General features: G+C 47.3%; 2 protein-coding genes across 5 annotated transcripts in view; one reads left to right on the top strand and one right to left on the bottom strand.

Moving 5' to 3' along the window:
• Nucleotides 1-13,555, top strand: part of LOC116520582 (tigger transposable element-derived protein 1-like) — a 16,715-nt gene extending 3,160 nt beyond the window's left edge. Inside the window, exons 2-7 of one of the 2 annotated variants that reach the window (XM_032234836.1) lie at nt 410-536; nt 2,669-2,782; nt 3,720-3,833; nt 5,053-5,166; nt 6,314-6,412; nt 11,070-13,555. In XM_032234836.1, the coding sequence (XP_032090727.1) occupies nt 410-536; nt 2,669-2,782; nt 3,720-3,833; nt 5,053-5,166; nt 6,314-6,412; nt 11,070-12,553 (2,052 nt within the window). In that variant the 3' untranslated portion in view covers nt 12,554-13,555. The remainder of the gene's footprint in view (nt 1-409; nt 537-2,668; nt 2,783-3,719; nt 3,834-5,052; nt 5,167-6,313; nt 6,413-11,069) is intronic. The other variant, XM_032234837.1, reaches the window with a different exon arrangement.
• On the bottom strand, nt 12,733-23,297 carry LOC116520586 (zinc finger protein 398-like). Of its 3 annotated transcripts, XM_032234845.1 has the most exons (7): nt 23,210-23,260; nt 22,191-22,303; nt 21,407-21,793; nt 20,895-21,024; nt 19,494-19,610; nt 18,103-18,213; nt 12,733-17,752 (listed from the first exon to the last, which is right to left on the bottom strand). In XM_032234845.1, the coding sequence occupies exons 2-7, from the start codon at nt 22,197-22,199 to the stop codon at nt 16,416-16,418; spliced, it is 2,091 nt and encodes a 696-aa protein (XP_032090736.1). In that variant the 5' UTR covers nt 22,200-22,303; nt 23,210-23,260; the 3' UTR covers nt 12,733-16,415. The 3 variants fall into 3 exon arrangements, with proteins under 3 accessions (XP_032090736.1, XP_032090734.1, XP_032090735.1); XM_032234843.1 differs by lacking the exon at nt 22,191-22,303 and having other exon boundaries at nt 23,210-23,297; XM_032234844.1 differs by lacking the exon at nt 22,191-22,303 and having other exon boundaries at nt 18,103-18,210; nt 23,210-23,297.
• Nucleotides 23,298-24,064: the final 767 nt, after the last annotated feature.

Here is a 24,064-nt window from a genome sequence, read left to right as displayed (position 1 = left end):
GTGGCAAGAAAGTTTGTAAAATGGGGCAAAATTCCTAATCTTGCTTAGAAACAGGAGTTTGGAGCTCTATTGTGGTCTTAAGTTGAGTACTACCTGTACAGCCTGAATTCTGCAAATATGGAGGAAAGTCTCTTAAATTAAATCCTGGGAGTTGAGGTCCTCTCCTCTTAAAAGCATGCTGGCTGGGGGATTCTGGCTGAATTGAAAGTCCACAAGTCTTAAAGTTGCCAAGACCCCCCTGATCTAGAGAAAGCTAGTAGGCTTTTGTGTGCTAAAAATATTGTTTTTTCCTCCCCAGTATGCAACTTAACTCCAATTTATCCAACAGGTATTCGTCAACTTGCTGTTAAACATACAGGATTTGGAGGCCAGAGAATACCAAAACTGTAACCCTGCTATTTATTTCCAGGTTCCAGTCACTTTTGATGACCTGTCTGTTCATTTCAACGAGCAAGAATGGGGCAATCTGGATGAACTGCAGAAGGATCTGTATAAGACAGTCATGAAAAGCAATTATGAGATGTTGGTTTCAATGGGTGAGAATATATCATCATTCATTGTCTTGTTTAGCTTATGCGGGTTTCCAATCAATATGATCCCGAGCTTTCTTTTCCCAATTGGATCTGCCATTTTTGTCGATCCCTTTAGGCCACCTTGTTCTAGGTGTCTTTTGTGGCTGTTTTTTTAATCAAGTGGGATCTGTTCTATGACTGCTTTGGTCCACCTACCCTCAGTCCTTGCTCTATGTGACCAGCCCATTTCCATTTCAGTTGGTGTCCTCTTTTGAGGGCATTGTATATTTTTGTTTGTTATCTAATCCTGAGGTTCCCAAACTTTCAAGCTTGGCGGCACAGCACAGTCGGTGTGTGAGTGGCAGACACGGGCATGCACAACTCCATTTGATGCACGTGGCTCGCACACGTGCATGTTCCCTCCCCTTGCGCAAATGGAGCTTCATGCACGAGTGGAGGGTGCTTGCACTCAGGCGTGAAACTCCAATCGTGTGAGGGGTGGACATTTGTACTCATATGCGGTTCCATTCATGTGAGCATCCTCCACTCCTGTGAGTGGAGATTCAGGTGCGAATTCAAGTGGCATCTGGTCACACGCGTGGATATTCGCACAGGAGGGCAAGCACCCTCTATTCGCACAAGTCCAGCTTCATGAACGAGCATTTGCCCACCCCTGCTCTAATCTATGTGCAGAGTGAGAATATAAGATGGCGTTATTCTTACTCACTTTGATTTATTCGTTTTGTTTTATAAAAATTATGTCCTAAGAGGTTTAGGAGATGGAGGAATTGGTGTGGTGGGTGTGGCCAGGAGGCCTTTTGTATAATTATATTTTATGTGCCAGTTGTGATTTTTCCTGGGTTGGGAAGCTTTATTCACAGTCACTACAGATAGTTCTTGACTTGCAACAGTTCATTTAGTCATCTCCTTTTAATGACCCCATAATCCCTTGTGGAGTGGAGTCTGGGCAACTGAATGGAGCTAGCAGAGTGTTTGCTGGTAGGATGCCTTTCCTGTCGCCAATGCGGAATTTTGTTCAGCAGATTTATTCTCATCGTGTCCAGAGAGAGAAATATCTGCCTCTGCCCAGAATCGAACTCAAAGCCTCATGATTGTGAGGTGAGAGCTCCACCCCTAGGCCACCACAATACTCTATAGCAGTTCATTTAGTGACCTTTCGAATTTACAAGGCACATATGAATCAGTTGCTTAGCATCTGAATTTTGATCACGTGACCACAGGGATGTTACAACAATAATAAGTGTGAAAAGTGATCTGTCCCTTTTTCCAATGCCATTGTAACTTTGAACGGTCACTAAATGAACCGTTGTAAGTAGAGGACTACCTGTACTGTTTTGGGCAAGACGTCCCCAGATGGACGTCGCCCCATTTCTAGTGACAATGTTCTCTTTTCCTCTTATTTTGCCTTTCCCCTAAAATTTGTTTGTGCAGTTGTGAGATAAAAACCCAATCATTAAATCCTCACAAGACAGAGACAAAACTGGTTCTCAATTCAAAAAAGTTTATTTACAGAAAAATAAGAAGCGTTTGCGAAGGCGGCCACCAAGTCTCCTCCCAAGTGGATGGAGAGCAAAGAATAACATTCAAACAGTACATTTCACACTCTCTACTCCTAAGAAACTCTCCCCCTCTCCTGCTCCTCCATTGAAGTCATGGCTTTCGTCATCCCACACTGTAAAAGGTCAACTTGGCCGTTTCTCTCGAGAGGCCCCTGTCTCTTGTTTGGGTTTCCCTGGTGCCTTTTCGTCTGAGCAGGTGGCTTCCTATCTCACTTGTACGTGAGAGTGAGACGCCTCTGTAAACGGCTTGGAATAACAACATAGGCCCCTATCTCTTGTTTGGGTTTCCCTGGTGCCTTTTCGCCTGAGCAGGTGGCTTCCTATCTCACTTGTACGTGAGACGCCTGTAAACGGCTTGGAATAACAACATAGGTTATCTTGTCCTCTTTACTCAACGCGTTTTGTGGTTAGCAAAAGCAAAGTAACTTTTTACACATTTTAGGCAAGAATATAATGGCTTGTACATTTAACATTGTAAAGGAATACAAAAGTAACCTTTTAACATTTTATAAAAGAGTAACTTAATATCATTTCCTTCACGGTTAACAAGTGTATTTTCATTTGTTCCATGAATAGATTATGCGATTGCCAAGCCTGAGATCCTGACCCGGATTGAACAAGGAGACTCCTTGTATGATACAACTGTTGAAACCATGTCTGAGAATGACACACCAGCACATCCTGGCACAGGTAAGTGTACTGCTTCTTGAAATATACAGGTTAGCATCATCAGTTAGAAGAGAATGGGGTTTGCACAGTGGTGAAATTCTTTTTTTTTTTTACTACTGGTTCTATGGGCATGGCTTGATGGGCGTGGCAGGGGAAGGATACTGCAGAATCTTCATTCCCATGTCACTCCTGGGGGAAGGATACTGCAAAATCCCCACTTCCTCCCCACTCTGGGGCCAGCTAGAGGTGGCATTTGTCGGTTCTTCGAACTACTCAAAATTTCCGCTATTGGTTCTCCAGAACCTGTCAGAACCTGCTGGATTTCACCCCTAGGTTTGCGGAGTAGAGGAGAAAAAGAAGGGGGGGGGGAGAGAAGGAGGACAAGGAGTGTGGGATCCTTGGTGCTTTCTGGGCTGGATGGTTTCCTTGTGAACATCTCATGACCCAACTGAGGAACAACGTCCCTAAGTCAGTTTTTTCGCTGCCTTGTAAATTTGGTCGGTCACTAAACGAACTGTTATAGGGTGTTGTGGTATCGTAGAGGTGGAGCTCTTGCCTCACAATCAGGAGGCTGTGAGTTCGACCCTAAATAGAGGCAGATATTTCTGTGGGCACGGTGGGAATATGTCTGCTGAATACAGCTCTGCATTGGCGACAGGAAGGGCATCCGGCCAGTAAACACTCAGCTCCATTCAGTTGGCCAGATTCCCCCCCCATGTGGCATGTGGGGGCATTAAAAGATGATGGTGGGGATTTAACAACCAGCACAGTGAATTGGACACCGTAGCAAACCAGGAACTGATAAAAGAGCTGACCTGTTTGCAAAACTCGGCTTCTCCAAAACCAGGGCGACCACCACATTTTGAACCCGGATGCTTTTCAAGGGTGGGTCACCTTCAGACCTTGGGGGTTTTGACCTTGGGGTTTACGGCAACCTTTTCCTCTCTCCCCCATTCAGAGTCCCCTGTTGCTCCGGTTGATGTTTCTTTGTGGCTGAAAGAAGAAGTAGAAGGACCTCAAGGCGGTGGCATCATCAGGCCTCCTGAGGAGATCAGTGCTGGACTTCCTGAGGGTGAATAGACAGTGTCCTGGAATTGTGGTTTGGCTTAGAAAGAAGGGAGCCTTTGCTCGTGCCTTTTTTCCCCATAAGGGAAAATCTTCCTTGCTGGCCCAAAATTCCTCGTCTTCCTCGTTGACCAGGGAGATGAGCATCCCAGAATCTTGCTTCCCTCTGGACCGTGCTAGAATGACATATTCTGGAAAGAAATGGGAAGCTGGTATGAATAAATCGGACATCTCCTTACTGCTTATTTGTTATTGATATATTAGATTTTTAATCTACCTTGATTACTTTGTAAGTAACTGAAGGTGGGGAAAATCTGTAATATTCCTTTCCCTTTCTATTTTTCCCACAATGACCTGGAAGGTGAGTTGGGTTGGGAGAGAGGGACTGGCCCACAATCACCCAGCTGGCTTTAATACCTGAGGCGGAACTGGAACTCACTGTCTCCCGGTGATTAGCCCAAACTCACTCAGCTCTTTTTCATGCCTACGATGGGACTAGAATTCATTGTCTCCTGATGTTGGGGACAACACCTTAACTTTGGGCGCCATAGGTGTCCCTGACATGAGTGACGACGATCTGGCCACGTCCACCCTCCCCCCACAACCTCAAGGTCAAACATAACTCTGATGCGGTTATAACCCTCAATGAAATCAAGTTTGGCACCCCTGTGTCCTCAGTGGGCCTTTTTCTTCTCCAGCTGAATCCCATCAACTTCCGGTTCATCTCGGCTTGTTTCCAACCATCTTCTTGACTCTTAATGCCGCAGGCAGTCGTGACCCGACAAATGCGCGCCCGACAACAGCGTGCCGACAAAACTGCGGCGATAAAACCTCGCCGACAAAAGAGTGCCGACAGAAGCACCATTACGGTTAAGGTAAGGGTTAGGGTTACGTTTAGGTTTAGTGTTAGGGTTAGGTTTAGGGTTAGGTTTAGGGTTAGGTTCAGGGTTAGGTTTAGGGTTAGGTTAGGGTTACCTTTAGGGTTACCTTTAGGGTTAGGTTTAGCGCGCGCTTCTGTCGGCGCGCTTCTGTGCTCATTCGTCGGCGCGATTTTGAACTCGCGCTTTTCTTCCCACGCTTTTGGCGAGCGTGCATTTGTTGGTGAACCGCAGGCAGTGCCCTTACATTTTGCCTCCTCAGTTCTGCTTCTGCACACTTCTTCCAGTCCATGAGATTCCTTGATGTGAGAGAAGAGCAATGCCCATTTTCCTCTCTTCTGTGTCCAGGTTCTTCGATGGAGTATGTAGACATACCCTCTGGGATTAAAGAGGAGATGGAGGAGGTGTGCTTGGGCCCCGGGGAGTCCCACAGAGAGCACATGCAATACGATCCTAGTGAGGGTAGGTACCCCTTTCTATCGAGAGCTATATAGCATTTAAATTTATATATCGGTTCATTGTGCTTTATAGCCCACTCTGAGCCGTTTAGAGTCCGTATATTGACCCAACAATCTGGCTTCTCTTTTTAACTCACAGTTGAAGTCCTACTGGGCTGGTATCTATATATTTCTTTATTCTGATCATTGCTGTTATCAATAGAGGGCGATATTTGAAGCTCAGGATTGAACGGTGGAGTCCTTGGTGCTCTCTGAACTTGGTAGTTTTCTTGCGGACGTTTTATGACCGAACTTGGCAATATCATCAATCCTGTAGGTAGTGGGGTTTGCAGAGGAGGAGAAAGCGGGGAGGAGGAGGGCTGGGTGGCCCTTGGTGCACTCTGAGCTTGGTGGTTTACTTTTAGACGTTTCATGACCTAACTAGACAACACCATCAGTGCTAAAAGGGAGTGGCGTGTCAGGAGGAGGAGGATTGTGGGGTCCTTGGTGCTCTCTGAGCTAGGTTGTCTGCTTGCAGACATTTCATGACCCAACTAGAGAACATCGCTAATGCCAGAAAGGAATGAGGTTAGAGAGCAAATACCATTCCCTTCTCTCACTGATGATGTTACCTAGTTGGGTCATGAAATGTCCCACAAAAACCTTCAAGTTCAGAGAGCACCAAGGACCTCACAGTCGTTGCTATATTAAGCTGATCTAAGATCCCCAAACCTCTCCCTGTCCCCACTTTATGTTTGGGTCAACATCTCAACAATCCTCAATCTCCATGGGTGTTGGTATAGTGTGTATTTCATCAAGGCAATAAATTGGAGCCCTTGTCTGTTTGTCTTGTCTGTCTGTCTATATCTGTCTGTCTGTCTGTCTGTCTGTCTATATCATCTATCTATCTACTTATCTTTTTCTTTCTGTCTCTGTCCTTTCTTTCTTTCCCTCGGTCTTTCTCTTCCTTCCCCCCCCTCCTTCCTTCCTTTTCTCTCTTTCTTTCCCTCCTTCCTCCTTCCTTCCTTCCCTCTTTCTTTCCCTCCCTCCCTCTTCCTTTCTCTTTCTCCCGCCCTCTTTCTTTTCCTTTTTTCTTTCTTTCTCTTTCCTTCCCTCCCTCCTTTCCTCCTTTCTCTCTCTCTCTCTCCCTCCCTCTCTTTCTTTCTTTCCAGAGTACCAGACCATTACCATTTCTGAAGAGCATCTCTGTGGACTTCAGGAAGACCAGTGTGCTCAGGACCCGTTGTTCTTCGGGGAAGGCCCTAGCTCTGGTAAGAGGAGAATTCTCGGTTCTTCTGATGTCTCTTTTGAACGGTGGCGGTAGTTTATTTGTTGAGATGTGGCCTTCCCACTGAATTAACCAAAATAATTCCACCTTGCCAGGGTATAGGCTAGGAAGCCCACAAGTCCTGGTCAAGAATGTCAGGGAGCAGAGTTTGGGGAGGGCAGGATCTGCTTCAGGTCGTCCTTGAATTACAACATTTCCATTGCTCACACTTAAGGGAGTTCTGCCCCATTTTACGCCTTTTCCCCACAGCTTTTGCAAATCACCGCAGTTGTTCAGTTGGTAACAGAGTGAATCTGGCTTCCCCTTTCGCTTGTCAGTAGGTCGCCAGAGGCGATCACTTGACCCAGGACGCTGCAACTGTCATAAATACATGCCAATTACCGAATTTTGATCATGTGACCACGGGGGTGCTGCAATACTCGTAAGTTTGAAAGACAGTCATAAATCCCCTCCCCCCCCAGTGCCGTTGTAACTTCCAGCGGTCACTAAACAAATGGTTGTAAATTGAGGATTTCCTGTACTGGGCTCAGTGGCCACGTGACAAACCATTGTGCTAAGAGGAATCAATTTTTCCTTGATTTGACTACTTGACTGTGTGCCGTCAAGGTATTGTTGGCCACTAATAACGGTCATTATTAATGATCAATAATAATGATAGTGTTAATTTTTATAGTAATAGTAATTTTTTTTTTTTTTTTTTTTGTATAAAATATTTTATTCAATTTTCACATTCCATTTGCAATCATTTATATACAGGGTATTTACTATAAGAAAAGAAAAGAAAAGAAAAAGGGAATAAAACGAACAAATAAAAAGGAAACACAACTCATCATTCACAACCCCACCTAACCCTTGCATCCTCCATACACCCCATCTACCCCCTCCAACTTTCCTTTCTCCCTCTAACACTCCCCTCCTACTTCCCTTTCCCCTCAAACCTTCCTTCTCCCCTTGCTCCCCAGACACCCTCCTTACATTCCCCTTACTCCTTCCTTACTCCTCCCTCTTCCTTCCCTCTACCTCCCTCCTTGGTGTATGCCTTTATTCGAGTATTGTTTGATCTGATAAAAGTAAAGTGAACCAAGGAAAATAATAATAATAATAATAATAATAATAATAAAAAAAAGAACCACCGTATATAAATACATTCTTGTTCTTATTAAAACTATATTAACACCCCCCCACCCCACCCCCCACAATCCCCATCCCTAATCCTCCCGACTTCCCAGGGCCCACACCTGGCACTACCTTCTATCTAAAATATCTTGTATACATATGGATTAAAAAATAAAAGTAATATATCAAAAAAAAAAAGAAAAGCAGAGAAAGGAAAAAAAAAGGAAAAAAAGAAAAGAGAAAAGAGAAAAAAGAAAAAAAGAAACCACTCTTTGTGTTGATCTCAGCCCCCCATCTTTATCTATGCTTAAATAGTATAAATCATTCTATCTATATTTTATTCTCATCTCTTACTTCTTTGCTATTTACCCCGACCTTCTGTAGGCTCTCCCGTTCCCTTCCTAAACCTCATGATCCCTTCCAATAAGATTTAAGCAACGTGGTTCATGCCATATATTCAAATATAACTTTACAGACAAGTAATCAAACTTTCCCTTCTAGTAAAATTTAAACAACGTAAGTGATCTTTCTTTACCCCTTTTTCAAACAGTAATTCAAAATAATCTAACCAGATTTCCCCTTCTTAGTAAAGTTAAGCAGCGTAGATCAGATATTACTTTACACAGGAATCAATTTCTATCTTAAGATAATTCCAACCGACTTCCCCTTCTAATAGAATTTAAATAACTTAGTTCATTCCACATGTATTTTACCCTCATCCCCCACTTGTCTGATATTTACCACTATCAAATTTATACTACCATTTGTTTAAAATATAACTCAGAGCGATTTGTAGCATAAATCATTCCACATATTCCAATAATACTTTCAGCAAGAGTCAGTTAACCTTCTATTTTAAGGTAGTCGCTTCTAACAAAGTTTAAACAACATAAATCATTCCGCATTCTTTTTACAGTTATCTTAAGATAATCCCAAGCGGCTTCCTATTCTAATAAGCTTTAAACAACATAAATTTTGCCCTCTTCCCTTGCTTGTCTGGTATTTACCTCAAATAACGTAGTTCATTCCACATGCATTTTACCCTCATCTCTTGCTTGTCTAATATTTACCACTATCAAATTTATACTAGCGTTTATTTGAAATGTAACTCAAAACTATTACAACCAACTTTCCCTTCAAATAAAAGTTAAATAGCATGGATCATATTCAAATAATACTTTCAGCAGGAGTCAGTTAACCTTCTATTTTAAAATAGTCCCATCTAACAAAGTTTAAACAACATAAATCATTCCGCATTCTTTTAACCACTATCAAATTTATGCTAACGTTACTTTAGAATCTAGCTCAAAGTAGTTTCACCCAGCTTTCCCTTCTGATAAAAATTAGTCCACTTTTTCTACCGGAGAGAGGTCTCAAACCCCCATTCAGTCCTCAACTTTAGGAAGTCTTTTGAAGTATCTAAATTCTCGATCTGCGTTCTTCTGCTTCTCCGAGGGAGGAGGGGCTACCCCCTCCATCTTGCAGCCGCATGGCCAGCCGTTTGCTTTCTCCTTCCGCTTGTCTCTCCTCTCTTCCAAGCGCATCAGGAAGTCCCGCCTTGAGAATCCTACAATAGAAATCTTGAGCCTCCGAAACAGAGTTAAGACGAAATCTTTGATTCTCAAATGTAACCGTGATGCCGGCAGGGGCCTCCCATCTGTATCGAATCTGTTGACTCCTAAGCTCTTTAGTTAAAAAGGTGTAGTCCCTTCTTGCTTTCAACATCTGGGAAGGTATATTTTTGAAGACAATCACGTCCTGGTCATCAACTCGGAGACTGTTATTATGAAACTTTTGCACAATCGCGTTTCTAGATTCTTTTGTAGAGAAATGTATAATTATATCCCTCGGGAGCTGTCGCTGTTCCGCTATCAATGAATTCTGGCGATAGATTTTCCGAATCTGCCAATCAAAGTTAAGTCCCGGGCTTCCCAGCGCATGGCTGAAGGCTTCAGCAAAGGTCTGTTTCAAATTCTCTTGCTCCTTTTCACGGAATCCTCTGACTCTTATTGAAAATGCCTTCCTATCAAAATTTAGCATCATAAGCTGTTCTTCGTTATTTCTAATTTTTTCTTGTAAAATTTGAATATTGGTAGTCAAATCAAAATTAGCCTTCTCCAGACTTTCCAATTTGTTCTCTATTTCAGCAGAGTAATCCGACAGGGCAGACACGGCTGCAAACGTATTCGCCTTCATTTGATTAACTTTAGATTTTAGATCATCATAAAGTTGCAATACAAATTCCTTAAGTTCTTGCTTAAAGGCATCAAAGATTTTAAAGAGATATTCCTGTGTTAAAACTTCTCCAGTAGAGGGCGTAGGAGACAAAGGCTGTATTTCCAAAAAAGATTCTTTAAATTCTTTAGACACATTTGTAGCAAGACGCTTCTTTGATCTGGGTGCCATAATAAATAAACAAGTAAGCAGCGCTTCGCTCCCCTCTATTTCCAAAGAAAAAGAGTTTATTTTGTTAAGGAGCGGTCTGCAGGAAGATAAGCCCGGCTAAGTACATCCAGTAATCATCCACGGAGAGAAATCGCCATTTTGAAGTCTATTTAAACAAAGAAGTCTTTAAGACGAATGGTGCTGGTATTTAAGATAGTAATAAAAGCATAAATCTCACAGGGGTGGTACCCTCCCGTATCAAATCTAGCTTGAAAAAAACTTTGTTTTGTCCTGGGGGGGGGCTAGCCTGTCTGGGGCTGCCAAAAAAAAAAAGGCAGCTGAGAAGAACTGGCCGGAGATAAAAGCTCCGCTTCGGCTGGATCTAATCTTTAATTATTAATGATCAATAATAATGATAGTGTTTGCCGTTAATGGCTGTTAATTATGATTTCTCCAGAATAATTTGGCCCTTCGACTCTTCCAGCAATGCAACCATGACTGCTCCGAGTTCATTCATCTTTTGTGGGTTGTCCTCCTCTCTTCTTTCCTTCTGCGTTTCCTGCCCTTGTGGACTATCCAAGCAAGCGGAATCGTTGCATAATACGATAATTTAAGCCTGGCCATTCGTGCCTCGAGGGAGAAGTCTGGATTGATTGGCCTGATTGCATCGCACTCGTGTCAGAAGCACTGAGGGGCTTCTGTGTTGATCGGATTAGCTGGTGACATCACTGCTCTAGGGCCGGGGAGGGGGGAATGCCCACTTGAAAGCTCCTTTCATGTCCCCAACAGGAGCTGGAGGGAAGGACGGGAGCTCACCCCGCCCTAGAGCAGCACCGGGTCTCAATTGTGGGCTTGATGACCTCCAGCCTAGCATCCTAACCATGCGAGCCACCATGCCCCCAATTGTCTTGATGATCCATGTATTTGTTGTCTGGGGAATTCTGGGAGTTGAAGTCCACAGGTCTTAAAAGTTTCCTCAGTTGAACACCTGATTTACATGCTTTGAGCCAGGTAGTGAAATTGTTACCCAACCAGGAAAATATATATTTACGCTTCTCCCACCTGAAGTTAAATTGTTCTGAAACAATTAAACTTTTTTTAATAAAAAAAATATCTCTCATTTCTCCCTCTGTCTACAGTATTCTGCAACGGGCTCTTATTTTCGCTTGCCATGTCCTCAAAGGGGAAGAGAAAGGGCCACGGTTCATCCGAAGAGCGTAGCAAGAAGCACAGGAAGGCCATCAGTCTGAATTTGAAGATGAAGATCATCAAAGCCTACGATGCTGGGAAGAAGGTGAACATCATTGCTCAAGAAGAAGGGCTGGCCCATTCTACCATCTCCACCATTTTGAAGAATAAGGAGCGGATCAGGGAGGCCATGAAAGGATCGCCGGGGACGAAAGCCATTATTACCAGGCAACGCAAGGGCCTCATCCACGAAACGGAGAAACTCCTGATGCTTTGGATCGAGGATCAGATCCAGAAAAGGATTCCCATCAGCCTCCCTCTCATTCAGGCCAAGGCGCGCAGCATTTTCGCGACCCTGAAGGAACGAGCGGGCGAGGAGTGCACTGAAACGTTCACGGCCAGCCGTGGCTGGTTCATGCGCTTCCAGCGGCGGTTTAATTACCACACTATGCACCCGCCAGGCGAAGCCGAGGGTGCTGACGAAATAGCAGCCCAGCGCTTCCTTGACTACTTTGACGAGCTCATCACGGAAGGGAACTATTTGCCCGAACAGATATTCAACGTGGACAAAACCAGGTTATTCTGGAAAAAAATGCCTGAACGGACCTACCTTCACCAAGAGGCCCAAGCTACGCCTGGATACAAAGCCTTTAAGGACAGGATCACTTTGCTGTTGGGTGGAAACGTTGCTGGATTCAAGCTGAAGCCGTTTCTGATCCACAAATCGGAGGATCCCCCCGTGTGCGAAAATATCAGCCAGGAGACCCTGCCCGTTTATTACCAATCCGATCAGAAGGCTTGGATGACCCAAGTCTTCTTCGAGGATTGGTTTGTGAATTGCTTCATCCCCCAAGTGCAGGAATATTGTTTTCAAAACAGAATCCCTTTTAGAATTATTCTGCTCCTCAACAGCACCCTTGGGTATCCCCCACACCTGGACAATGTCCATCTGGATGTGAAGGTCGTTTATCTACCAAAAAACACCAGCCCTTTCCTGCAGCCCATGGATCAGGGAGCTGTCTCAACCTTCAAAGCGTGCTATTTACGGGCTACGCTGGCCACGGCCATCGCCACAACGGAGGACAGCGGGGTAACCTTGCGCGAGTTTTGGAAAGCGTATGATATCAACCACTGCATCGAAAACATTGCGACGGCCTGGAAGGATGTCAGCCTGAAATGCATGCAAGGGATTTGGGAACGGTGCTTAAAACGCTTTGCGCTCCTTGTCCATAATTTTGAAGGCTTTGACCCCAACGAAGATTTGGAGGAAATCAGTCACAACATTTTGACACTCACCCGAGCCCTTAGTTTAGAGGCGGACGCAGAAGACGTGAAAAAATGGATTGCCTACCCCGAGGGAGAGCTTTCCAACGAAGAACTGATCGAGCTGAAAGAAGAACTGGAGGCCCAAGGCATTGCGGAGGAGGAAGATTAAATAAAATTCTAGACTTACGTTCAGGAAGTTCAGTGTGAAAATATTGACTGTGTTTTTCTTGGGACGTTAACAAAACGTTATGAAAATTAGAAAGTATGGATCCCAATGTAGAACATTTTGAAAAGTTACATTTGGGAGACCAGGAGGTTCATGTGAAAATATTAATTGGTGTTTTCTCAGATGTTAATGAAATGTTATGAAAATTTATGAATTCAAATGTAGAAAGTTTTGGATAGCTAATATTGGGGAGCCCCGGAAGTTCATGTGAAAAATATTGACCAGTGTTTTCTCATTTTAATGAAATTTTACAAAAATTAGGAAGTATAGATCCCAATATAGAATATTTTGAAAAGCTGTATCAGGAGCCCAGGAAGTTCATGTGAAAATATTGGTGTTTTCTCAGATGCTAATGAAATTTATGGAAAAAAAGGAAGTATGGATCTAATTGTACAACATTTTAGAAAGTTATATTGGGAGTCCAGGAAGTCCATGTGAAAATATTGACCGATGTTTTCTCAAGTTAATGAAACGCTACAAAAATTAGGACGTATGGATCCGAATGTAGAACGTTTTGGAAAGCTACATTGGTAAATGCATGTGTGCTAAGAAAATAGATGAAGAAAACGTGCAAAGAAAACTTAATGAATTTTTTTATGGACAGCTATTTCTTGCTCACCTCTCCTTCCCCATCCTGAAAAAGAGCAGAAGCCAGAAGATGCTCAGTTTATTAGGCTTCTAGGCCTCAGTGTCCAACATTTCCAATAACGCAGCAAAAAAGTCTAATCTTTGGAAGGGGATTTCTATTGATGTTTACAGGTACAGTACTGTAATTGTAAACACTGATTTTGTATTCTTTTATTTTTGTACTGTAACACAACATGATGGCTCTTAATAGTAATAATAATACATGTTAGATCAAGGATGTTTTTAAATATTGGAAATGATCTTCGGTTCCTTGGTGGACTAAATCGATTTCTTTAGAAATAAAGATGTTTTAAAACATGTGAAGTGTAGCTTGGTTCATTGAAGGCTAATAGAAGTTGCGTACAAAAAGAATTGTAAGAAATTGCGTATGAATGGAAAAAGTAAAACTGTGATCCCCCCCCTTTATGGACTGCATTACTTAGTGACTGAGTTATCCTTTCCCGATTGTGGGCCCTAAACCTGGATTGTTTATATATTGGTCTTCGATTAAAATAATCGCTTTAATAGTTCGCATATAATTGTGCCAAAAAACCAGGAGACAATGAATTCTAGTCCCATCTTAGGTGTGAAAGCTGAATGGGTGACTTTGGCCAACCACCAGGCGATGGGGAGTTCTAGTCTCCCTTAGGCATGAAAGCTGGTTGGGTGACACTGGCCAATTACTAGTCCCACCTTAAACCATCAAAAGTGATATGGGTAATCACCAGGATCAGCTCAAAGTCACCTGGGCAGCTTTCATGCCTAAGGCAAAACTAGAAATCACTGTCTCCAGGTGATTGGCTGAAAGTTACCAAACCAGCTTTCATAGGCTAAGGCAGCACAAGGTAATTGACCCAAAGTCACCCGGCCAACTTTCATGCCTAAGACAGGACTAGAATTCACTGTCTCCTACTTTCTAACCTAGTACCTTCACCACTGGACTAGACCGAACGTTCTTTCTCCTTATATTTCCCCCCTCAAATCATATTCAGTGAAAGTGTGTGTCTGTGTTTGTGATGTACTGGGAGCTGTGTGAGTTGTATGAGGAAAGGCTGAAAGAGTTGAAAAAAGATTTTGTAGGATCTGCCTTGTCTGGGAAAACGGATGCACAATGTTGGTTTGGTATCACACATAGCACAATTTATTTGCTCAAGTCAGAACGGAGTATCACTGAGTCGAGAAGTGGATCCCTTGTTTGCCACAGCACCGTTTTGCCAAAAAACAGAAACTAAGAACCATGTTCAACAAAACCTCTGCCGAAGGCAGTCGTGTGTCCCCGTGAGATGCTGCAAAACGGTGGTGGATGAGGAGGCTGTATGGCCAACAGCCCCACGTGTGTGGATGTGACCATACAAGAGTGCAATTGCCAGAACTTCGGATCTGTGTTGTAGGTCCCCTTTTCAAGGCTGAGTGTTGCTCCAAATGGCTACTGTGACTTGTCGTAAGTCAAGAACTGCCTGTATTGGGCTTTAGGAAGCCATGCCTCACTGTTTTGGCCAACAGACATAGAATGGAGCAGGGATAGGCTTGCTAGCAATAGGTAGGCGGAGGGTTGGAATGGGCAGGACTCTCTCTCTCTGCTCCCCCCTCTTGGAATGAGGTGAGGACGGGGGCCCGAAAACACTTCAGAGTATTGAATGGACAATCCAGCATGCTTGCACACAACTTCGGGACCACTTACCCACTTTGCAAGATGCCACTAGGGAATGCAGCTTCCCCCCCCATTTAACCCCTCCCCCCATTTTACAACCTTTCTTGCCACGGTCATTAAGTAAATCACTGCGGTTTCTAAGTTAGTCACTCGGTTGCTAAGTGGTTCTGGCTTCCCCCGTTGTCTTTGCAAGTCGTAAGGTCGCAAAATGGAATGATGCGACCGAGGGACACACAGCAGCTGTTAAAAAGTACGTGCAGGTTTCCAAATGCCTAAATTTGGGGTCACATGACGCAGGGAATCCTGCAACGGTTGTATGTGTCAAAGCAGTAACGTCACTTTTCTCATGCCGTTGTAACTTTCAGCGGTCGCTAAATGAACTGCTGCATGTCGAGGACTACCTGTATCAAAGAGTAATACAGGTAAGTGTTGTTGCAAATTGAGAAAGCAGTGAGAACCTGGTGTGGAAGTGGGCAGGAGGTCTCGGCTGATGGCCATGGTTTTAGGGTCGCTTACAGAGTCTTCTTTCTTTTTGAGGGGGGGGGGCAGCTTTTCAGGACAGGAGGGAATGATGTGAGGGCTACAACCTCTTAGTGACAAAGAATCTGAAGAGACGGAGCCAAACTCGTGATTTCACGTCACTGTCTGAACAGGCAGAGAGGGCATAAGAACTGGGAGCCCGTCAAGAGTCTCAGCGATAAATGTACCACATGGGAAATCGCAGCCGAGACTTCGGCAAAAGAGCTTTTTGGCAGAGGTCGACGCTGGCAGAAAACTGATAAGCCGGGAGTTTGACAATGCAGCTTTTTTTTTTCCCAACAGGAGCGAAATAAGGAAGGGTATCTTTTGAGGAGTGGGCAGCTCCTGTGGAGCAAGAGTGTGGAACTGTTCCGAAATTGCCCATGGATAGCTGCCCTGCGTGGCCCTCCGGAAAGGAGAGGCAGGGGACAGTCTCAATTCTTGAGTTTTGGGCTGCCTTTTGTGCCTGCCGCGCGCCAAGTGCTTTCAAACGCTCTTCTGATCATCTAGCGGAGGGTGTGGAGGGCGAGGCCAGAAAACCACAGCCGTGCACGGAGACCTTGGGGAGTCTGTCTTTCTCCCTGCAGGCGAGGGAACCGCGGACTCAGGGTGCAGCCCTTTTGACCCCAGCAGGCCGGCCTCCAGTGCTGGGCTGGGTAATGGGACATGATCACATTTTAGACGCATTTTTCTTCCGGCTCGGCCAGGACTTACAGCTCCTCGGACGGCCGTGCACGACGGCGAGAGTCTTTCGGCAGCGGTCTCTCCATTGAAGAAATATTTCAGACGATTGGAGTGTTCTGATCGCGGGGAGCTGGGCTCATTCCACAGGACTAGAGCCTGCCCCACGCGGTCCTGATCAGCAAGCAAGAAGGGAGCCTCTCCGTGGGGAGAGAAGAAGCACTGGAGCCGCCCCACGGAAGGCAGCGAGGATCTTAGCCGGCCCACCAACGGGCCAATTCTAGGGCAGCGGTTCATGTGGCACAAAAGACCTCTTGTAGCCCAGCTTCAGGTCCCACTGGGGGGGTTGGTCTCGAAGAGGGGGTCTTTCTCTAGGGAGCTGGCACCTGGCAGGCTTGGTGGCACAGCAGGCGCAGGTGGTGGCGGTGGTTGCTCCCGGTGCATGCGCAGGTGCTGCTTGAGTGACTGCTTGTATCGGAAGTGCTTGCCGCAGTGTGGGCAGGTATAGGGGTTCTCCCCCGTGTGCATGCGCTGGTGTTCCAGGAGATACTTCCTGCGGGCGAAGGTCTTGAGGCACTCGGTGCAGCGGTGGCGCCTCTCGCCGTTGGCGTGGCTGGCCTGGTGGCTGAGGAAGGCCTGGGCGTGGCCAAAACTCTGGCCACACTCGCGGCAGGAGTACAGCTTAGCCCCGGCTTGGTGGACGCTGCTTTGGTGCTTGACCAAGTGGTGGGCACGCACGAAGCGCTTGTCGCATTGCCCGCAGCGGTACGGCCGCTCCCCGGTGTGGATCCGGTAGTGGTTGGTCAGCTTGGACTTCTCTGCGAAGCGCTTCTCGCACTCGGGACACTGGTAGGGCTTCTCCCCCGTGTGGGTGCGGGTGTGGTCGTCCAGGTGCTGTTTCCGGATGAAGGTCTTGCTGCATTGGGGACACTGGAAAGGGCGTGGCCGCTCGCGGTGCGTCTTCTGGTGGACCACCAGGCTGGACTTGCGGTTGAACGCTTTGTGGCACTCCGAGCACTGGTGCGGCCGGTCGGCGTGGATGGCCTGGTGCCGGGTCAGCTGAGCCTGGTGGCTGAAGCCGCAGCCACACTCGGAGCACACGAAGGGGCTGTCGCTCTTCCCCACCACGTGGGTCTTCTGGTGGATAAGCAGGCTGGTCTTCAGCCGGAAACTCTTTGGACAGAGGGAGCAGGCGTGGGGCTGGCCGGCGGTTTCAGAGACGGCCACATCGCTGAAGCCGTTGTTATCCTCCGGGCACAGGAAGGGCTCAGGGACCGGGGGGGCACTGGATTCGGCCACTGGCCTGACCCCTTCTCCGTACCCTTCCTCTCCTGCAGGGATCCTCGGGGGCAAGGAAAGCTCATCCAGACCCTTGAAAGAGCTTTGCTGGCCCTCCTTCAAGCAGGCTGCTGGTGGTGGGGGCTCGGGGCAGCTTCTCTCACTGGGTTGGGGTGGCTCCTCCGGTGGCTTTTGGGGGGGAGGAGGAGGAGGAGGAGGAGGAGGAGGAGGAGGGGCAGGCTGACCCTGAGGGCAGCTTTGCCTCTGGCAACATCTGGGGCTCTGGAAGACCTCGTTGCTGGGTGCTGCATGGAGCCGGGGAGGCAAGGCCTGTTTCAAACTTTCTTGGAGCTTCTGTTCCTCGCTTTTAACTCTGGTGCTCTCGTCTGGAAGAGAGGGAGGGAGGGGGAAATAACTCAGTTAAAATGGGTAGAAGATGGAGAGCCCAGTCGTTTGAGCCCCCCTCCCGAGGAACCTGAATCAAAGGGAATCCTCAAATGGACGGATCTTTGCAGCGAAGGAGAAGAGCTAACGTTTGAGGTTGTCATTGGAAGGAGACAAAAGAGAGGTGCAAAATGTTTTGAAGGCATGTTGCTCAGCCTTGGCCACTTGAGGAGTGGACTTCAACTCCCAGAATTCCCCAGTCGGCTATGCCAGGAAGTGTGATGACATCACGTCAGATGAGATGGCATCATGGCTTCTACTGGAGGTCTGTGATCCATTTGACCACACTCACCGTAGCCGAGGGTGGCAGGGATCTCTCTCTCCAGATTCCATTTCCCGGGACCGGGAGATTCCTCCTGCTTAATCCAGGACAAGAGATCGTCTTTGGAAGTCAATGGTTCTGCTGTTAGGAAAGAGGATCACACAGAACTACAGAATAACTTTATTGTCACTTTTAATGTAGACTAATTGGCATAACATTAAAATGAAATTTCTTTACTTACAGCTCTCAAAGGATCTCCACCTCTGATATACATTACACAAACATGTCAAAATCGATCAATAAATACAAAATTATGCATATACCTACATATATTACATGGCACAGAGAAACAAACCAATATAGTTTGGATGTATACATGTACATGGCGAGAAAAATGAATTTTGTGAGTTTCTCAGATGGATGGCCTAGGGACAGAATTGGGAAGTCCTGTAGAAATATTTTGAAACCTTCTTCCAGAGGGGAGCAACAGCAACAGATCATGGTACGTGTGTGTGGGGTCTCTAACAATTCGTTGAGCTCTAAGCACACAGTGCTTTTAAGCAACATCCTGAGGGTTGGGAAACGAGCTTTCTATCATCTCCGCTGTCCTCACCACTCCGTAGGGATTTTCTATCTGAGGTGCTGCTGATAGAAGATAGAATTACTGATAGAAGTAATAGTGCGCTCTCCGAGCTGGGTGGTTTTCTTGCAGACGTTTTATGACCCAACTAGGTAACAGCATCAGTACTAGAAAGGAACAGGGTATGGTCTCTAACCTCTTCCCCTCCTAGCACTGATGATGTTCCCTAGTTGGGTCATGAAACGTCTGCAAGGAAACCACCCAGCTCAGAGAGCACCGCTTTCCAAATGCTGCAGGACATCAAGAATCATTCCAGAGGCAAACCACAGCAAAGAATACGAATCATGGTATGCCCTGGAAATTTGGGGAAGGGAAAATGGAAGGTGGGGTCTACGTTTACAGACCCAGCTCCAGAAGGAGCCTCTCATATTTTTGAGCCCTTCAAGAATGCTTCAGAAGAAGGACCCATCTCTGGGGGACCCCAGGGCTCCCCAATTCTTGCAAGGTACCCTATTCTTGGCCTAAACTGGGGAGGGGGAAAAGCTCTGGTGCCAGAGCCTAACCCAGCCCCCTCCTGCCAAATTCCACCATGCAAACCATCTTGGAAAGGGTGGGGGAGGGTGAGACTAGAAGACTTCCAAGGTCCGTTCAGCCCTTTTGAGAGTCTTGATTCTTGCCTCCTTTGTTCCAAAGGAAGGACCCCTTTTCTCCAGGGATTGGGACGGGGGCTTCAAAGAAGGGTCAGAGGGGGCTTAAAAAGAAACCATTATCTCAAACCAACTGGGATCAGGAGAGAGGTTTGCAGAGCAAAAGCCACACTCTGTTCGGACGCTTCACGCACCTGGTTTGGCCGCCGGGGGGAGTCCCTTTCCCCCCGCCAAGGGCTGATCTGCAATATGGGGTGCTACCCCCAGAGCTGCCTGGGGGGGAAGGACGTCAGCTTTGGCGATGGCAGAGTCTGGAGGAGAGAGAGAAAGAAGAGAGGTTAAGCACATGGAAAGGAACCTTTGTAACTCTGGGCTCAACTGCTCTGAGGTCTCTTTGGTGTTCTCTGAGCTGGGTGGGGGGTTTTGTGACCCAACTAGGGAACAACATCAACGCTAGAAGGTTCCTGGGGAGGAGGAGGAGGAGGAGGGCTGTGGGGTCCCTGGTGGTCTTTGATCTCAGGAGTTTTCTTGGAGATATTTCATGACCCAACCTGGGAACATCAACAGTGCTAGGCGAGTGTGAGGTTCATGGGGAGGAGGAGGAGGAAGAGGAGGAGGAGAAACACACAGTGGGGTCCTTGGTGCTTTCTGAACTTGGTGCTTTCCTTGCAGACATCTGATGACCCAGCTAGGGAACATCATCAGTGCTAGAAGGGAGAGACGGAGGAGATGGAAGCGATGGAGGAAGAGGAAAGCGACAGCGGGGTCCTGTCTGATTACCGTATATACTCGAGTATAGGCCGACCCGAATATAAGCCGAGGCACCCAATTTTACCACAAAAAAACTGGAAAAGTTATTGACTCGAGTATAAGCCTAGGGTGGGAAATGCAGCAGCTACCGGTAAATTTCAAAAATAAAAATAGATACCAATAATGTTTTTGAATATTTATTTCAAAGAAAAACAGTAAACTAGCGGTGTATTCAATGAAATACTTCACTCACCTCATGATGCTGATGTCCCGCTGTGATGATGATGTCCCGTGCAGCCGCGGGAGCGATGTCCCGCCTCCTATGACACACGGCACAGTGATTCCTATCATTGGATCACTGTACCAGAGGAGGTGGGACATCGCTATGTGGCTGCTTGCCATAACAAGGAGGAGGTGGGACATCGTTGCAGAGCGGCAGGAGGGGGAGGAAGGGGAATCGTAAGACAGCCCTGCATTACATTAGAACGTGAGGAGGGGGGATGGTGCGGTGCGCGCTGCGCGGCAAACTGACACAGAGGGAGGGGAAACTCACAGGGGCACTGGGCCATTCACGAGCGTCACCCAGCGGCATGGCCCCGCCCCCTTTTCTCCTCCATTTCGGGCAAAGTTTTCACTGACTCGAGTATAAGCCGAGGCGGCTTTTTTCAGCCCAAAAAGTGGGCTGAAAAACTAGGCTTATACTCGAGTATATACAGTAGTTATTAGGGGAGAGAGGATGGTTCCACGTGGTTCGGGGGCCCAGTTGTAGGCTGCAGCTCACGGACCATGGACCCCTGGCCTAAAGCAATAATAGAAATCCTCCTCAAGGCAAACTCGGCGCTTACCGAGAGAGACAAGCGGCTCGTAGCTTCCTCTCGTGATGTTCCGGTAAAGTTCCTTCTGCCAGTCCTCCAGTTTGGCCCATTCCGGCGTGGAAAAATGGACCGCTTGCTCCTCGTCAAACGTCACAGGGACCTAAAATGATAGGCAGCCCTCCAAGACCTCACCAAGGTCACCTGCTTCGCAGCTTCAGAGACACATTTCTCAACCTCCTCAAGTCGAAAAACTTCAACTCCCAGAATTCCTGAGCTGGCGCCACATTCAGTGTGACAACAGGAAACTCGCTTGGCCTCCAACCGTGGGAACTTTTAAGGCTTGTGGACTTCAACTCTCAGAATTCCTTCAGCTGGCAACGCCAATTCTGCGAGTCGAATTCCACAAGCCTTAAAAGTTCCCACGGTTGGAGACCCTGCTCCATGGGACCAAGCGAGCCATCTATGTGCGTCCGCAGCCAGCCAGGCGCAGGCGGGATTCGTACCTGGTTGCATTCAATTTGTATGCTTCTTTCTTTTTTTACCTTGGGGATCTCCCCCTTCGGACCGAGGGGGAGCCTGAGAATCCAGAAGTTGCGGTTCTTCAGGAGGTTCTCCACATTCTCCAGGCGCCGTTGGAGCACCCGGTATTCCTGGATCAAGGTGCCCAAGGCCGCCAGGTGGCTGCCGAATTCTAGCTCCGTCTTCTCGCACTCGAAGATCTTCTTCTCGGCAGTGGCCGTGCGGCTTTCGAGGTTGAGCAGGCGAGCGGCCGAGGTGTCCACCTTCCTCTCCACCGCTTGGAGGGCGGCCACCACTGTCCAGAGGGAGATCTCAGCCGCCGGATAGATCTCTCTCTCGGCTGCTTGGTCGAAAATGGCAGGGGGTTGGAAGGGCGCCAGGTGCTGAGGCTCCACTTCCCATTCCCACGCCTAGCCGGGAAGGAAGATCAGAAGTCAGCACTCATCCGACTTACCACCGCTTGAAGATACACCCAACCCCGATGCCCCGATTTAGGACCGTTGTTCGCATTTACGACTGTCACGGAATCCCTGCTGTCGTACGATCAAAATTGAAATGCTTCGCAACTGGCTCGTATTTAAGATGGTTGCGGTGTACATTTAGTGACCGTTCCAAGGTACAAGGGCCCTGAAAAAAGGGGACTTAGGACTGTGATTCACACTTATGACCGTCGTGGCATCCCCGCGGTCGCATGATCAAAATTTGGATGCTGGCTCATTTATGACAGATGCAGCATCCATTCAGTGACCATTGCAAGGTAGAATGGCACTGGAAAAAAGGGGACTTGGGACTGTGTTTCATACTTACGACCGTCATGGCATCCCCGCGGTCATATGATCAAAACTGAGATGCTTGGCAAGCGGCTCGTATTTAAGATAGTTGCAGTGCCTGTTTAATGACCGTTCCAAGGTACAACGGCCCTGAAAAAAGCGACTTAAGACCATGTTTCACACTTACGACCATTGCAGCATCCCTATGGTCACATGATCAAAATTCGGACGCTGGACAGCTGACTGGTATTTATGTGTGTTCCGGGCTCTTGTGGTTCCTTTTGCAACCTTCTGACAAGCTAAATTCACTTAACAACCATGTGATTCATTTAACAACTGCAAGGCAAAATTGACCACCACCCTTTCCCCAATGGGGGCTTTTTTCTGCATGCCTTCTGCGCAGAAGGGGCCCGCTTGCTCTCCCTCCACCCGCCCCAATGCTGTTAACGCTTTTCAGCGGGGCTTCCGATCCTGCCATACCCCCCTGTCTAGGCAGACCCCACCCAAAAAGGAGACATCACTCCCCTCCCAAGAGGTATCCTTCCTGCTGCTCCCCCTCCCCTAATGGAGGGCACGGTGCAAGGCCGTGCACTCTGCACATGCCCAGGAGCCCTCTTGCCACGCTGTTGATGCTGTCAGTCAGGGAGCAGCCCGTCTGGGGCATCTGGAGCCCCCCAGACCTCCTCCCAAAAAGCCAGCCAGCGACCCCCGCAATGCCTCCTCCTCCTCCAACCCCCATCTGACAGCTCTTTTCCACTCTCAAGGGGATCCTTCTTGCTGCTCCCAACAGCCTTCCCCTCACCCCCAAATTGGGGGCTTTATCGAAACTGCAGGGCTGTGCACTTTGCACATGCTCAGGAGCCCTCTTGCCCCGCCCCTTGATGCTGTCAATCAGGGTGATCAGGGTCCCCCAAACAGGCAGCAGCTCCTCTGGGGCATCTGGAGCCCCCCCCCCAAGACCCCTCCAAAAGCCAACCTGGACCGCAGGACCCCCCCTCCTGCCCCTCCCCTCCTCCTTCCCCCTCACCGACCGGGAAGGGCATTGCTGACCCTCACCTGGGCAGGCGTCCACTCAGCCATGGCCGATGCCCGCTAGGTGCAGCTTCCGCGCATGCGCCCCCGGACGCCGCTCCAGCGTCGGGAGAACCTCAGCGCAGGATGGATCTATGAGTGCGCATGCGCTCGGCGGCGGCTCCCGTCGGAAGCAGCGACCCCTGGAGGCCCGGAGGAACACGAGACCAAGCAAAAGGGGCCGGAAAAAAGCGCGGAACTCCAACCTGCGCCCTCAAGTCTTCCTTGAAATGCAACATTTAAAATATCTATTTATATACATCGGCTCCTTAATCTTAAAAGGTTTCCTTGGCGGGGAAACAATTACTTTTACTGAAAATTGTATCCATTTCCCTCATTCTCTAAAATATCTTTTTTTGCTTGTTCTTATGAGTTGTTTTAATTATGAAATTAATGATTTTGAAGCATCCATTATTAGCATTATTTACTTTATTCATTAAACATGAAACTCAGTCAACTGAACATTCAAAAATGCATCACAAATACTATTGACCGGTGCTAATACAGGTTGCTGCCAGCATCCTCGGTATCAACCAAGCACCTTCTTAAAATATATGATGTTCCGAGTGGCGCAGTTTTTTGCAGTTCCGCTGGTGCTATTGCAGGGAGCTGCAATTTGTGGATGTGTCTTGTAAAATTCTTGGACATGGTGCCAAGTGCCCTGATGACAATGGGTATCACTGTTGCATGCTTCATCCATAATTGGGTAGTTTCGATGGCCCGGTCGCGGTATTCCATGATTTTCCCCAGTTCTTTTTCTTCGACTCTGGCATCTCCTAGTATAGCAATGTCAATAAATTGTACTTTTCGGCCCTCTACAACCGTGATACAATTTTGGCC

Source organism: Thamnophis elegans, chromosome Z (assembly GCF_009769535.1).
Source record: "Thamnophis elegans isolate rThaEle1 chromosome Z, rThaEle1.pri, whole genome shotgun sequence".
Lineage (NCBI taxonomy): Eukaryota > Metazoa > Chordata > Lepidosauria > Squamata > Colubridae > Thamnophis > Thamnophis elegans.
Note: the sequence above shows the minus strand (reverse complement) of the source record. Positions and strands in the feature narration are given on the sequence as shown.

Coding starts and splice junctions, on each gene's coding strand:
- LOC116520586 (XM_032234843.1), bottom strand. CDS start 23,233: ATGGCTGAGTGGACGCCTGCCCAG. Junction 19,611..20,894: donor CGAGCCGCTTGTCTCTCTCG/GTAAGCGCCGAG, acceptor TCTCTCCTCCAG/ACTCTGCCATCGCCAAAGCT. Junction 17,753..18,102: donor CCCTGCCACCCTCGGCTACG/GTGAGTGTGGTC, acceptor CCTCTCTTCCAG/ACGAGAGCACCAGAGTTAAA.